The sequence below is a fragment of the Nestor notabilis genome, unplaced genomic scaffold (genome assembly GCF_000696875.1).
Source record: "Nestor notabilis isolate BGI_N333 unplaced genomic scaffold, ASM69687v1 scaffold17280, whole genome shotgun sequence".
Taxonomy (NCBI): Eukaryota; Metazoa; Chordata; class Aves; order Psittaciformes; family Psittacidae; genus Nestor; species Nestor notabilis.
In genome coordinates this window covers 1-16,375 of record NW_009910894.1, presented here as the reverse complement: position 1 = coordinate 16,375, position 16,375 = coordinate 1, and the positions used below count along the sequence as shown (strand labels likewise).

Sequence of the window (16,375 nt, the reverse complement as noted above, 5' to 3'; positions counted from 1 at the left end):
ACTGCTGTAGCTGAACCCAGGACACTTTTTCCCAGAGAAAAGTGAGATTGGGATAGAAAAGATGAAATTATGTAAAGATTTGTGCTGAATATTCATCTATAGACACTAGAAGAGCAGAAACTAATAGCAAAACAAAAATAGCAGCCCTCTAATACCTAAAAAGGGCCTATAAGAAATCTGGAGAGGGACTTTTGACAAAGGCATATAGTGATAGGACAAAGGGTAATGGCTTTAAACTGAAAGAGGAGAGATTTAGATTAGGTATAAGGAAGAAGTTCTTCCCGGTGAGGGTGCTGAGGCGCTGGCTGCCCAGAGAAGCTGTGGCTGCCCCATCCCTGGCAGTGTTCAAGGCCAGGTTGGACACAGTGGCTTGGAGCAACCTGCTCTAGTGGAGGGTGCTCCTGCCCATGGCGGGGGGGAGTGGGGGTGGAACTGGGTGAACTTTAAGAGCCTTCCAGCACAAACCATTCTGTGATTCTATGATTCAAAACCCCACAGTGTTTGGACACAGTCACAGCTGGAGATGGGACAGAATCATGGTTAAGCTAACAGCAGTAACAGACTGTTCTAAGTACCAAAATGCCTTTTAATAAGGCTTGTCTCAAGACTCGCTCTGAACTGAGAAAATTCCTGTCATGGCTTACCTGAAAGCAAATGTGGGAGAGACTCAGAAGTAAATCTTACTCAAAGCAAAGTTGCTGACTCCTTTTGGCTGAACCTCAAAGATTAAACGAGAAAATCAGTACCAAGTAGCTTATCTATTTATCCTTAAGCTTGACAGGCTTTTGTTTATTTGCAAGTGCCTTAATCTGTTTGCAGAAGAACTAAAGAGCTGTGGAACCCAGGATATATTTGTGCTCTGTACCAGAGGAGAGCTCTTAAAATACCGAGTACCCAACCTAATAGATGCCTACCACCAGCATGGGATCTGTGTGCACCACTATCCTATTCCTGATGGGGACGCTCCTGACATTGCAAACTGCTGTAAAATCCTGGAGGAGCTCAGAAGCTGCCTGGAAAGTAACCGGAAAACAATCATACAGTAGGTTCTGGTTGCCTCTCTTTCACCCCACGTTCAGTAAAAGATACCAGCTTCTCTCTAGATGCGTGACCAGCTGAAACAATCCTGTCAAACAGTTTCATTCTTTACGGTTAGTTCAAGGTGTGAAAAACTGCCTGTTTCTCCTCATGCACCCTTTTGGAGCTATTTTGTCCTTTCTAAGATTTGAATTTCCCCTTACTCTGTGCAGCAAGCCCTTCAAAGTGTGTGTTGGATTGCACCATGTGTCTTGTTGCTGCAAGTCTAGTTGGATATGAGCTGGATACAACAGTTGTAAACTAAAGCAGCTGTTTCAGAGGCTACCACACCCCTGGGCTATTTAACAGGGACTTTGTGGGTTCCAGCAGCGCAAAAATTCACTCTTAAATTGCATAAAACTGGTTTAAAGCTGTTTCTTCAGACACCTATGGCTGAACTCGGGGTAGAGGGGAAGAGCTTTCCAAGTTGCATGAATGACCCTGCTGGCAGCTCTCACACAGATATCCATTGAGTCCTTGGGCTCCCTGCTCATGCAGGACCCTGCTCACAGCTATCATCCAAGCTTTAATGTGGAGTAGGAATGGAAGAAAATTGAGGGTGTCCATGCTGTTTTCTGTCCTCCTGTGCCATTAGGACTATTACCATCAATGAAGGGGAATGTTAAAATCATGGTTTCTCTAGAAAAACACTACTTAAGGAAGGTTTGAAGAATAAATGGAGATAGCCTTGTAGGTATTTCTGTAGAAATTCTTATTCTGACTTTTTTGCACCACTTCTCCTTTTGATTATATTGAGGCAAGAATTGTCTATGAATTTATATATTACGGGGTCTCTGGGTGTTGCAGTGTACTACAGCTTGTTACAACCAAATGTGTTCTTCTCTTTCAGCTGTTACGGTGGCCTTGGACGCTCATGTCTCAGTAAGCAGTTGTCTTTCCCCTCTCAATGCCTGACTAACCCATCTTACAAACCCATTCTCGTGAGACAGCTCTGTCTAAAGGAGCCAAATTCTGCTTGAAGCTTACCTGTGGTTACAGTGCAAACTAGCTACAGGTAGCAGGCTAGTTAATATATTTTGGCTCATTTTTTTGTGAAAGGTGTTGTCAAATGGTAGTAACATTAGCTGCCTGTATAGAAACTCGTTGGGATGAGTGACGTAAGTATTTCATACTATAGACCTGAGTTTGTACGTGAGGAGGGTCAGGCAGGGTCAGTCTTTCAGTGAGGCTGATGGAAAGTTCTCTCATATTTTCTGACTCTCCATTTTCACTGCAAATTTTACTTTTCTCTGACTGATGGGATTGCACTTCTCCCTGAACTTCTCCTCAAGAAAAGGAGATGAACCTATTCCTCTGCATCTTTCCTCAGTGCAATGTTTCCCCCAAATATTTTAGGGACATTATTTCTTGTGTGAGGAAGGGGTGATGATACTACCAAAAAAGTAAAGGTGGCCAGAAGACACAAAGGGGAATTAACTGCGTGTGCTGTGATTCTTGAAAAGCCTAGAATTTGCATCCCAAATGCTGCTAGAAAAGCAGGGGGGAAACAGTGAGAGGGTTTTCACCCATTTCCAAAGCCTGAAGGTTTAGGCGGGAGTAGCAGGTGAACAGGGCCAGTGTCAAGAAACAGCATTCAGCAAAAGATCCTACAGATGTGACCCTGTTGTGACAAGGCTGAGTTTTGCTGGAGTGGTTTTCATGGAACAAAGCAATTACCGTGCAGAAGTGGTGCAGTGTCCAGTGGGAGGTGCTCAGTAGCATGTGTGTGTCTGTACCTTTCTCTTACAGTAGCTGCATGTCTCCTGCTTCAGCTTTCGGATGCTCTGGCACCTCAGCAAGTGATCGACAGCCTCAGAAACCTGAGAGGGTCTGGGGCGATACAGACCATCAAGGTAATGAAATTAGAGCAGGTAATGCATGTGCTGAAATGAAAACTCACACAGTCCTCCACAAAGGGATCCCTCTGTCTTTCCAAGATACTCCACAGCTGGTGCCCCTGCTGCTCTCCAGGGTTCAGTTGCTTCTAGCTTTCTGCTTCCATGCTGATTCTGTCTCGTTCTGCCCCTGCTGAATTCACCAGCTGTTCTCCCTGTCTGCTCTTCACTATCATTAGTAACTTTCTGCTTTCTCCTGACCCCCGCTCATAACTCAGCTGTTGTCTCTTTCTCTGTTGCTCACATTCTACTAACAACTTGGATACCTGCTTGATTTTTTTCTGCCTTGGTTTTGTTCACCTTCCTAACCCAGCCATGTTCATCTTCTGTAGTGATCACATCAATCTACTGGCGGTCTTTTAGGAAATATCCCTAGCATTAGTGGTGAAACCTACATGGACAGAGGCCTAAGTTACTGAGCACAATGGGATTTACTACTTTTGGTGGGATTTTCAGCTACTCTATACATTTTTCTGTTGATAGGAGTCCTACATGTTATGCTCTTAACTGTTCTGTGTACAGGAAAGAGGATATGACAGCTCAAAAGTTTACAGGGTAGTAGTTTCTGAGGAGGAAGACTTGCCTAAAGACTGTCTCTGTTAGCTCTAAGCCTTTCTGGAAGGCAAATCTTGTTTAAACTACCTGTTGAAAAGCAGTATTCCACAACCCAAGAGGCAAATGGGGGGCAGCTTGTGTCCTTGACTGAAAAGAAGCCCTCACAGACACTTGGGTTTGATGATCTGTCCTTCAGCCTCTGCTGAGCAGTGGTTTTATTTCACTTTGAGCTCATACCTTTTTTGAGCATATTAATACTCCGTATGATGTATGAGTTGACCCAAGAACTCTTACTACAAACTGTTGTGCATGATACTAGCTGTGTTCCACATCAAGGACTCATGGAGAGAGTGATATTCTTGGTGACCCAAGTAAAGCAGCTTTGAATTCTGACATGAAACTCCTGCCTATGAGGTCCATGGTTTGTGTTACCTTGAGCTCATTTGTGGCCCTTATGAGGAACCACAGGATCCAAGCCAATATCCACATAACCCCTGTCTGATGGTGAAAAATACCAGGGGATTTGGAGTAAGCACAAGAAGAACAAATAAATGGACTAGAGGGTGCAGTTTTCATCCTGGGGTATCAAACGGCTTTTTAAGATGGGTACTGCCTCTTCTGAGCACTCACTGCAAATCTGGTTGTGCTTTTTCAGCAATACAATTACCTCCATGACTTCCGAGAGAAGCTGGCTGCACACCTGGTGACAAAGAACACAACACCAAGATCGGTGTCGCGGTAACTAATACCGGTGTGGTGTGTCTGTGTCTACATGGCTGAGGCAGGCAGACACCTGGGTAAGACACCTCACTCCTGACCTTTACAATTTCCTCATGGGTACTGCCTGTATGACACAGCTGCTTGCTTCCAAATCTGTGTAAAGCTTTGGGGTGCGGGGGAAGGAAATCCTATAGGACACACAGCATCTTCCTCTATTTAGTAGTCTTTAATATGCACAGCCTTAAAAACACATGGAAGTGTATTTGTGTTCATTGCTGTTCTGCTGGTGGCCTGCATGCCTCGTGAGCTTCTTTGTAATATAATAGCGACTCTTTTACAATGTCTACTTCACATTTAACATCATTTGGTACCAACTGCACGTGTGTCTGCTGCCATTGAACCAGTAGTCTGACTTCTCATGTTGAGCTCCAAAGGGCTGCTTTGGTGTACTTACAAAGCAGAAGAGAGGCTGGGCTGGCAAAGTAGCAACTACATTTTGGTTTGACTTCATCTCTACTTCGCATAGTGTGAGAATTGGTACAAGCAATTGGATCTGAAGGCAGGATCTGCAAGGAAACAATAGCCTGTATCTCCTCACAGCTAAGTGCAGACTTCCAGTGCTGATAGGCTGGCTTCTACTCCAGCGTGGAGGGAAAAGGATGGGAGGTGAAGGGTAACTCCTCCTCTGCTGCCTTTGTAAGAGTGTTATACTGGGATAATGTAACTAGAGGAAAGTTACATCCCAGGGGCTGTACAAAAAAAAAATCCCTTGGCTCTAGCTTTAAACCAAAGGAAAGTCAAATATGAAAAGTATCCTGCTGGAGTGCTTGCTCCTCTGAACTAGTAAGAGCTCATTCTGAAACATTACAGTTCTGCTCTTGGTGTGTTCAGCGCTACTTAGGAATGAGACCCCTCATTCCCAAAGGAGGTTTTATACTGGAGATCTGTGACAAACCAAGTGGGTGGGGTTTTACATGAATGTGGTAGGAAGAGCTGCTGCCCCATAGCTGTGTGGGTGAGTTTGTGATACAGCATTTCTGCATACTGATGCTAGAGAAAGTAAATAGTCAGCTGTGGGCTGAAGAGAGCCTCACAGAAGGATGCCTGTAACAATCCACATCCCTCCTCTTTAACTATCTCCACTCATAAAGACCAGGGAAGATAAACAAACTGCTGAAGAAAACGTTTAGATTAGTTGTGTCCCATCCTGAGGAAGTGACAAGCATCTGCTTCAGTGCCCAGGCATCCTCTGGTGCCCTATGACGTAAGTTTTGACTCCAGGAAACAGAGTGTCTTCCGCTATTAGACAAACCAGCAGTGTCGAGGAACTGTTGCCTATGGGCTGAAGTCACTGTGTGGCTGCTCTCAGTGGTGTGTCAGCATCCCAACTGTCCTCCTGTTTCCCCACAGTTAATTGTAGTGCCTTTTTCCCTGCTGAGTGCTTCAGGAGACCAGCTGGTTACCTGCCCCACACCAGCACCTTCCTGTGCTCCCCAAACCTGCAGCCAGCACTTCCCTATTGCTATAGCAACTCAAGCATTCACGGTGTATTTGGGTAGAGTTTTGGTAACTTTTCAAGTCAGAACTTGTGCCATGAGACTCTACCACAGCACCAGTGGCTGTGAGTTGAAGCAGATCTCGCTGCTAACTTCAAAACCTCCATTAGTATTTGACCCCAGACACTTGGAACACATGCTTAAACGCAGTTTCTGCAGATGATATTTAATTGGCTTTTACTGCCATTCCCTTCTCCACCCCTGAAGCAGACAACAGGAACTCTTCCAGTTTCCACAGCATGGAATCACAGGAAATACTTTGATGTAAATGTGAGTTGTTCCTTCCCCAACATTGCTCCCAGCACACGAAGGAACACAGGGAAAGTGTCTGTCCCTTCCTCAGTGCCTGATCCTTGCAACTGACGGTTTTCAGACAGTAGGTATCTATCATATGCCTTTTAAGACAGCTTAGCAGGAAAATTACTGAGAGAGAGAAATGTGCTTCATTTTCTCCATAATCTTTCACCTCCTGGAACTCCAGAGATGAATTATCATCAGGTCCACAGTTTGGACGCAAAACAGCCGGTACTCCAGTTGCACAGCGTGCGTGGGTCTCCACATGTACCAGGGGCTTTCGCAAGTGAGGCACCAGGTAGAGGACCATGTTCATACCACCCAGCAGCTCAGGGGTGCTGGTAGACACTAAGCTTTTTTAAAGAAAGTGTACAGAGACCAGTTCCAAAACTGTGCGTTCTAAGGCCCCACCATCACGCTGCGTTCTCATGGGACTTTTTAACTCCTAACTTGCATTTCTGACCTTTCCCTGTGATGTTTTGACACTTTAAAGTGTCAAGTGAAATTCCTCAGTTCTCCTGTATTGACCCACAGTGGGCAGGGCAGGCTCCAAATAAGCATTTTGCTCCTGGGGTTAATGGTGAATTCAGGTTCACCAGCAGAACTGTGCTGCCAAACTGCTGTGCCATTCCCACCTCTTGAATTTCCATGTTCAGGAATACTCACAGACACTTTTATATTAGGTGTGGGAAGCCGGTCATCACTGAGACAGTGCAAGTGTTGCAAGCACTATGATAAATATTCCTGGGCAAAGCCTCCACAGATGGAGGGGGGTTCAGAAGCTACCAGCTGGATGCAGTACATCCTACATCTCTTACTGTGGAGCCTAACTTGGCTTACAGCAGCCCAGTACCAAGGGAATGAGAGGCAGCCAAGGGGTTATGAGCCAGTCAATCTCATTTCTGTAACAGATTAGTAAAGATATGAACGTAAGAAGGGATTAACCAGTTTTGCTGCTGCATTACAGCCGTCTCTTAAGAAGCTAAGCAGCAGAGTAAGCGTGATCCAGCAGGAACAATATTCCCAGGTTTCCAAAAAGCCTTTCAAAAATTATTCTGCTGAAAACTCAAATTATGATTCATAAGGAGGAAAATCCTCATCAACTAAAAACTGATAGAAAAGTATTCAGGAATGGGAATGAGGAGGCACAGAAAACACTGGCCCTGGCATTAAAGCCTGTGACTGGCACAAATGTTTTGGGACAGCTGGGAAAATAAAACACGTTGTCACATTGAATGCTTGAGCAGGGATGGCCTGGGAAGCTAAGAGTCAATAAATGCAACCAGGAAACACATGTGAGAAAAACAATTTTATATATGTAGTAATAAGGTGCCAGGTGTCTATTTTTAAGAAAGAAAGTTTGAAGTTATCACAGCTTGAATTCTCATACCCCCAGTACATTATAGTAAAAGGAGAGGAATTCAGAAGCAGCAAGGAGGAAATTGCCACTGCAATTCCCTGGGCAGCCACACTTTGTGTGATGACAACAGCTTAGAAACGGAAAATCTGCAGAGGAGAAAGGATAGTTTAACAAAGCTGCAGAAGGAATTCCAATAGAAAAGAGGTTAAATGGGCTTCTCCGCTTGGACAGATGATGTGAAGAAGGTGTATTCAATCATGCCCGGCATAAATAAGGTGGCAAGGGGGAAATTTTCAATATGTTTTAACAAAATAAGAGCTTAGGGGCACCAGATGAAGTGCAGCAGAACTTTTAAACAAGTATTTTCTACATAGAGAGTAATTCCATTGCAGAACTCACTGCCTCTCGGGCTATCTTCCATAGCGGGTTATGAAAGTGCTCAAAAAAGCAACTGAATTAACGGAAGAAAAGCTGTTCAAGGGCTGTTGAAGATGCTGAACCTGTAGCTCAGGACATCTGTAACATATCCAAATACATTCTCTCACTGCTCAGGCGGAGATACTCAGAACCTGCCCTGTTTCACATTCTTTTCCCTCTGCCATTGCTGCTGTCCAACACACCAGCATTGGAGTATCCGAATTTCTGGCTGAACCCGGTGCAGCCATTTATACAGCTGTTACTGAACCCAACATCCAAGACACCCACAGTGAACAAATACACAGTTTATAAAAAAAGTTTTACTAAAACTGGGCAACTATTCATTATTCTCCAGCACAGGTAAATGAAACAGATTCCTAATTATTACTCCTAAATTCAGCAGCTGTTTGCAGTCACAGTTTACAATGCAGTATTATCAGTTTACCTGAAACATCTTACCCCCCACCCCAGGTACCTTTTATCTGCAGACCCAGGAACAACAAAAAGCAGGAAAGCAGAGCTTTCCTTTTCCAGACATAACTCGATTCAGTGTTCTGTTTTTAAAAGGTAATGCAATTATCCATCATAAAACTAACAGGTGAACACTGCAAGTAGCTGTTCTGTTTAAAAACAAAACAAGGCACCAGGTAAAAGTGTGTGTTTCTGAATTTGAGAATCATTTTTTAATTATCATTATTGCACTAAGGAACAGCAGGGCAGTTTTACAATCCCACTTTCTGCTTTGAAAAGGTCTGTAATATTATTCAAGAGAAATTTCACAAGTGACCTGGTTTCAGCTGAGATAGAGTTAATTTTCTTCTTAGTAGCTGGTGCAGTGCTGTGTTTTGGCTTCAATCTGAGAATAATGTTGATAACACACCTATGTTTCAGTTGTCACTTAGTGTTTACCCCAACCAAGGATGTTTCAGTCTCATGCTCTTCCAGTGAGGAGGCGCATAAGAAGCCAGGAAGGAGCAGAGACAGGACACCTGACCCAGAACTAGCCAAAGGGGTATTCCATACCACAGCACATCATGCCCAGTATAGAAACTGGGGGGAGTTACCAGGGAGGGACCAATCACTGCTCGGGTTGGGCTGAGCAATTGTATTGTGCATCACTTCTGTTTTCTGATCTTTCATTTCTTCTTATTATTGTTGGTATTCTCTCTATTATCACTAGATTTTATTTCAGTTACTGGACTGTTCTTATCTGAACCCGTGGGGTTTACCCGCTTTCGATTCTCCTCCCCATCCTGCCCAGGGGTGGAGGAAAGCTGAAGTGAGCGAGCAGTTGCCTGGTGCTGAGTCACTGGCTGGGTTTAAACCAGAACAGAAAGTTACCCAAAGAGTATTTTCATCATTGGACTCAGTAAATGTTGTAGATTTGTCCATTTGGTAATAAGACAGCACACACGTTAACAAAAACAACCATCATCATTTAAATTCATTCCTTTGTGGACAATTCAACTTCTATCACAATGACAGATACTCGAGATTAAAGCAAGGTTAATGTTTGGAGAAAATACAGAACTCTCTGAACCATGCATATACAGGGAAAGATTAACCAGGTAGAAGAAAAAAAACAAAATAAACCAAAAGAGAACTCCTATTTTTGCAATTATGTCCATGAATCTCCTAAGACCCACATCGCCTACAGGTAAAACACAGACAGCACTTCCAGTCCTTCCCAAGCCCTCAGCACCTACAGCTGATTTACAGTTAGAGTGGGATATGCAAGTCCAGATGAGCCACTACAAAGCCCAGCCTAAAGGAGATCCCTAGCGTGCTAAGGCTAGTCAGTAACCAATATCTATGTGGAGATTAGGGCTGTTCCTTGTGGAGTGCAAAGTCAAAACTTTTCAAACCCAGTAATCTTTGTATTAACTTACATGTAATTCATTCATTTCAGTGTCCCGGTAAAATATAAGAAAACAGTCTTTCCACAAGTATAAAATGTGGAAATGTTTTAAAAAGAGGGGTCATTGTTTTCTAATGCAAATGCGATCACCAGATTCCATATTTAATCTTGGTAAGAGGTTCTCGTTGTAAAGAATCCATGTTTTGTGGCTTTTGCATGCACTTAACTGGAACGAAGCTTGCTGAATGCCTTCTTAAGAGCTCACCAGAACATAAATCATGCTGGAAAATAAAATAAAAATATTAGGATGCATCATTTTCATTAGTGTTATACATTTAATTATACATGTATATCATATATCTAAGGAACAGATCTGAGAGGTACATGGATTGTAACTGGAAGCTTTACACGAAGCACATCAGAAGGGCATTATAAAGTACAACACAAGCTGATGCAACAGCCAGGTGTCACTAGAGCAAGTGACACGCTAACAGGGAGCGTGTATAATCACAACACTGATGTGCCAAAAGCCTGAACTATTGCAGCCATGTTGCAGGAAGCCCAGCATGCCCAGAGGAAGGACTGCACGCTGCTTCCATGCCACACCACCCTAACGACAACCTGCGTTTTGGCTCAGAGGAAGAACCAGGCAGCAGCACTGGCCTTTGTGCCTCTCACCCCTGTCAAATCTCAGAAAGACTCTTCTGCCTCTGACTTCAACAAAGATCATATTTACATCAATGTAACTACTTATTCTACAAATATTACCGTTCCAGCTTCTTAATGAAAACACAGGGGATTATACTATGCTTAAAAGGAGAAAAGCTTCAAGCTTTCCAGCCTCCAGTCACAGTATAAAGATTCAAAATAGTAATTCTGACCAAATTAAGACTTGTATTTTAAAACATAATAAATGGTGATTGTGGATTCTTTTTCAGGGAAGTTGGCACTACATATGTTCCTATATACAAAATCTCTCTTGTGCAACAAGACAAAATGTCAGATTGAACATCAGATGGGAGACAGAGCTAAAACCCAACTTACCCATATAGGTAGTAAAAAAATGATAGAAGGTAGAATGCTAATTTGCACCATCCTTCTTTCTGGCAATAGGCTAATATATCTGCATTCATGATGGTTGTAGGATCATACAGACCAGGGCCACTCATCACAGGTCTACTCATGTATCTGAAAGTGATGCACAGTTAGTTTTGTGGTGATGGCAATGGGAAACATTGGTTCCTGTCCACCCTCAGCCCCCTCCCCAAGCAATAGCAGAACCAGGACAAGGAATCACACCCCTCAGCAAAGTCCATCAGCTCCGTGTAGGAGATGGCAAACTGCAAGAGCAATACAAAGCTCCCAACTGAACCTGCCTATGGAAGAGCTTTCATAGGCAGTGCCATGACAGCTCACCTCAGCCTTAAACCATGCTGAAGTCTGGTACACCAAAAGGAAGTAAGACAAACTTAGAAAAAATGAAAAATGGGATTCCTTATAAAAAGGTTGAAGAAGCTGAAAAAGAGACCAACATACAACCCTGTGTAACCAACAACCTGCCCTCATTAACAGAACACATGCTGGCTGCCATACTAAAGGAATACTCACATGAACCAGGACAAAATGAGCCTGAAAATGTAGCTCAGCATAGGCTACTAGCAAAAGGAACAGTCCTACCTCCACCCCTCCAATCCCTCCTCTCAGCAGACCAGCAGACAGAGCTGCGCGGTAGAAGCTGGTTGGCTGGGCTACATGTCACCCAGATCAGCTCCCTCCTGCATCTCCCTGCCCCCCGTCTCAGTGGCAGGAGGAAAGCAGGATCGCTACTTCTGCTTGCAAGCCACAATGTGAACCTGCAGCAGTGTACCCCTCTGACACGTCAGCTACCTCCAACACACCCGCAACGCAACTCCATTCTTGCACAGCACAAGAGAATAAAACCCACAAGTGACAACAGAGAAAGCAGTGATGGTTCTTATAGCCAAGACGTAAACTTCCTCAATATCGTGCCAGAAAGCATCTTTATTTGCCAAAGACACAGAACACTGAACAGGAGGCTCTGCAACAGGAGAATGAGTAACAGTTAACATGAGTACAGATGCCAGACTCGTCAATATTACCTCCAAATATGATAAGCCAGCAAAGGCATATTGAGACCCAGCGTAAGCCACTCTGCTGCACAGAGAAACATAACACAGAAGAATGCATGGATGAGGTACTCTGGAAGTACGAGCTGGAAAAGAAAAATATGAGTTAGGAAGTCTCAATTACTCAAAGAAAAACGCATGGGGTTTAATCTATTAAAATATTATTCAAAACCAAAAACAACGCTAACAAGATTGCAGAAAGTGAAAACAACAACTAGCAGTGTGTGCCTTGCTGTTTTCACATGATATTCATGAACCATGAAGAAAAATTTACAAAATTAAATGCTCAGACCAATGTTTTTTATTCCTTCTATTAATTAAAGTGCACCATTAACAGATTCCGCGCTTTATACGTGACCTTCACAACAGAAGAGATCATAGAGATATTTCTGCTCATGCAACAGAGAAATATCAGTAGGAAACATGCTCCGTAGAACAGTTTATAGGCAAAAAGATGTTTTGTTTTTCCCTATTTTACAGCTTTGCTTTGGTATTCACTCACACACCACTTTTCAAAGTCAAACTACTGCCGGGATGTAGCCCCACAGGCAGAGCTTCACCCAGTAAAGGACCGGTAGTAACAGTGCCTGCAGTGCGCGAGGAGGGCGCGACAGCAGCCACACACATACAGTTTGTTGACCAGCTTCGTTTTCTTTCCCCAGTCTGCATGCTTTCCAGCATCATGCTTCCCAGCAGAAGCCCACAGAGCTAATTATCAGTTTACTATGAAATCACAGAAAGCGCAAAATGCCGGGTAGTATTAGTGCTATTAATAGGAATCATACGGAGAGATACAAAGATTAAACACATGCAAAGAGCCAGCAGGAGCCCACACCCACCACAGGAGTAAGCTTTTCTAAAACAAGTCACGCCAGAGTGAAAGGGGTTACTCCTTCACCATGCAGTTCAGAAAGAAGGAAATCTGCACGCTTTTGACTTCAACTCAGGACACTAAAACATCTCCTCATGAAAAATACTCCACTTCTACCCAAAGATTTCAACTGTCTACAAGTGTGCACACTCACACAATACATTCTGCCCCTTTGTGTGTGATACGACTCGCAATGCACAGGGTAGCTGCATTGAAGTTTCAGTGGTTTAGCAGTTTGCTCATTCTCTCAAAGCAGCCTGCTTTAAAACCCCCAAAATATCTTCCTAGAAATCTAAAACCTACCAACAGACATTCTCACTTTGCTATTACAACATTTTGCTTCTCTAAATGAAGGATATCAAACAAAGCAAACTTGAATCAACATCAACAAAAAGAAACTGTCACACAGGAAATGTTTCAAGTAAATATTTTCACCCAGATCCTTCTTTGTATACTCACCATTTACAACTTGGCATTTACGTATCCAAAACACAATGCACTTGGCAGCCTGCTGAGGCAGATTTACCAGGTCTGAAAATCTGTAGTTTATTTTAACTACACATCTCAAAACAGGTTTTTTCTTTCTCTTGTTTATTATAGCCTACTCCCACACCACAATACCTGTCTGTCAAACCCACTGCACCTGATGCTCCCTGGCTACCCTAAAGGAAAATTAACTACATCAAATTCTACCATGATATTTATTTCAGAAACAAGGGAGGAAGAAATCTCCTTGCTGAGAAGAGACACAACTACAACAGGAGCAGGGAAGAGATGGCATCAGCAGCATACTGTGCAGTTACTATTTTGGGCTAATCTTTCCACTGAGGTGTCTCCATTCCCACCAGGATTTTTGATTCTTTGCAGAGGCAAACAACACTTCAGTGTATTTGTCCAGCATCATTTACTGGATCCCAGAGTCTGGATCTTAACTTCACTTTTGGTGGCTACTCTACTTTCACAAGAACAGCAAGTATTTTCAGTTCACAAAGCTATCATATAAATAAACACTACATGCACGTGGGTTAACAGAAGGTTAATATTTGCATTAAACATGCACATTATAATACTTCAGAGGTTGCGATAAGATCATAATGCGTAAATGTAATGAGAATTTGCCTTTCCCCATACTGTTGCAGGAATGACTGTAGAACAGACCAAGCAAGGGAAACTGTTAGATGCGCAGCCATCGAGCGGCAAACCTCACTCTCCGAGATGCAATCCTCTGCCTGCCACCTCCTCTCCTCCCCACCCATTCTCATGCTGCAATACTCGCTGGCAGCTGATGTGCTGTATGTCTAACACTTGCATTTTCTGCCCCCAGCTACTGCAAATTCATTTTCCATTTGCATAATTTACTTAACTCTTCAGAACACAACCCAGGCCACACAGCTGTGCTGCCCCTATATTCTACCTCAGCCAGGGCACACCACACTGAAGTAAAACCCATGAGAAATGTACAAAACCCCAGCTGTATCAAACGATACGCTAACAAGCATCCCTCTTGTTATTAGCCTGTTACAGATGCAAGCAGATAGTTTGCCTCAAATTCTTTTCATAAATCAAGGAGTGTCAGGAGTTGCATCCAAGAGAAGACACCAAGATACACCCTTGATCCTGGAATGGAAAACAAAGAAGTGAAGATAACACCTACCGGGCTGCAACCCCTAAATCCTCCGAGATCAGAATTTACTTGGTCAATGCTTAAAAAACAACTAGTCTCCTATAATCTCAGAGCTCAGTAAATCTTGAAAAACACTAGTTATGTCTATCTGAAGTTACTTCAGCTGACCAAGAGGACGTCTAACAGGCATGTAACAGTTTTCCCCGCTTCACTGGGTAAGCAAGCAAATCATTTTGCACAAAATATGGAAATCCATGGAGTTGTTTTAAACCTCAACAAACAAAGAGCAAGCAGATGAACAGGCACACTAAACAAAACAGCTTAATAGTACTACAAACGATCCTAACAAAATGAAAGGGAAGTGGTATTAAGAACATTAAACTGAAAAGCAGTACACACCTTTAATGCAATTTTGACTCTTTTAATCTTTTTGACCTTTTCAACTGTCTTTGTGCCGAAAACGTAGAAAGCAGATTGAAAGAATGTTAGTATGACAGCTGACAAGATCACCAGCAGATTAACAACAGTCAGAATATTCAACTTGAAAGTAAAGAATCAGACAAAGAAGTTTCCATAGAACTTCTATGAAACAGCTTGGTTTTGTCAACGCAGGTGCAATTCTATTGCCTAGTTTGATTACACCGAGATAACACCAAAAACAAGCACTTGCATATGTTTATTTAAAAAAACCCAAACTTATAGCACGCTACTCACAGGATTGAGTGTATTACATTGGTCTATGGGATTCTTGTAATCAGTCTTCAGTTCATCAAATGCTATAATCTAGAAAAAAGTAACAATGAAACAGTTGTGATTCTTCAGCCCAGGAGCAACAATGTATTTTACCATGAGAAAGTAACGGTTGTGGCACAGAGCAGCAACATCCACCTGCTGCTGTTCCACTGCGGAACACAGCTTCTCCCAAGTTCTAACTTCATGAACACACAGGCAAGACACGTTTGAAACTGGTTATACAAATGAGAAAGCAGAAGATACTTCAGGCATTCAAAGACCTCTGCCCACACCCCACTTTTCTACCTCCCACCAGCAAGGAATTCCCAACACCCCTTCCTGCAGTTTCTAACCCCACACCCTCACACAGACCTGCTCCATGTGCCCACCCTAAACATCACCAGTGACTCTCTTGGTGGACAGCAGGAACCTGACACAGGGTTCCTTAACCAGGAAAAAATCAGCAGTAATCTTAAAGACAGATAGATGGTTTGTTTTACTGTCAAAGGAAATGCTGACTTTGCATATATGCCCAAAAGGTGCATCCATAAGGAAACCACACAGACTCAAGCTTTTCATGTCTTAAAAAAAGAGACAAAGGTGCAGCATGAAACACAGCAAAAGCCAGTCCATGGAACAAATGTCTTGCCAGACATTATGTCCTCTTCTAAAGTATCTCACAGATGATCCTAGGTAGGTTCCTATTCCCCAGCTCTCTCCATGTCAGGCTTAAGACAGAAAACTCTCAAAAAAAAAGAAGAAAAATCTAAAAATTAAGTCTCAGTGTATAGCACGGAAAAAATACCACACACAACACTTAGTTCATTATTTTTGTTAAATAAGCAGCCAGACTGACTTCAGACTAAACCACTTTCATAGAATCACAGAATGGTTTGGGTTGGAAGGGACTTTAAAGCCCATCCTCTTCCACCCCCCTGTCATGGGCAGTGACACCTTCCACTGGACCAGGTTGCTCCAAGCCCCTGTGTCCAACCTGGCCTTGAACACTGCCAGGGATGGGGCAGCCACAGCTTCTCTGGGCACCCTGTGCCAGCGCCTCAGCACCCTCAGAGGAAGAGCTGCTTCTTAATTTATAATTTAATCTCCCCTCTGTTTTAAAAAGGGTGCACTCATTTAAAACACTATTCTGTTAAACGGGTTTATCTCCTACGAGCACTCGAAAATCCATCTTATTCGCAGACCAGCACTGCCAGATTTCCACCTCTTCAGGCCAAGGATGCCGGCGCTGCCTCAGCCCCAGCTCTGCGA

At 43.2% G+C, this 16,375-nt stretch overlaps 2 protein-coding genes across 2 annotated transcripts; one reads left to right on the top strand and one right to left on the bottom strand.

Moving 5' to 3' along the window:
• Positions 1–819: 819 nt before the first annotated feature.
• Positions 820–4,269, top strand: CDKN3 (cyclin-dependent kinase inhibitor 3; the record flags this gene model as incomplete). Its single annotated transcript, XM_010012202.1, has 4 exons — positions 820–1,042; positions 1,928–1,959; positions 2,827–2,930; positions 4,183–4,269. Coding segments are annotated over 4 exons (446 nt in total), but the record flags the coding sequence as incomplete, so codon positions are not given.
• Positions 4,270–9,495: 5,226 nt separating this feature from the next.
• On the bottom strand, positions 9,496–15,750 carry CNIH1 (cornichon family AMPA receptor auxiliary protein 1; the record flags this gene model as incomplete). The annotated part of the gene is made up of 5 exons (XM_010012190.1): positions 9,496–10,013; positions 10,777–10,920; positions 11,853–11,965; positions 15,089–15,157; positions 15,714–15,750. Coding segments are annotated over 5 exons (391 nt in total), but the record flags the coding sequence as incomplete, so codon positions are not given.
• Positions 15,751–16,375: the final 625 nt, after the last annotated feature.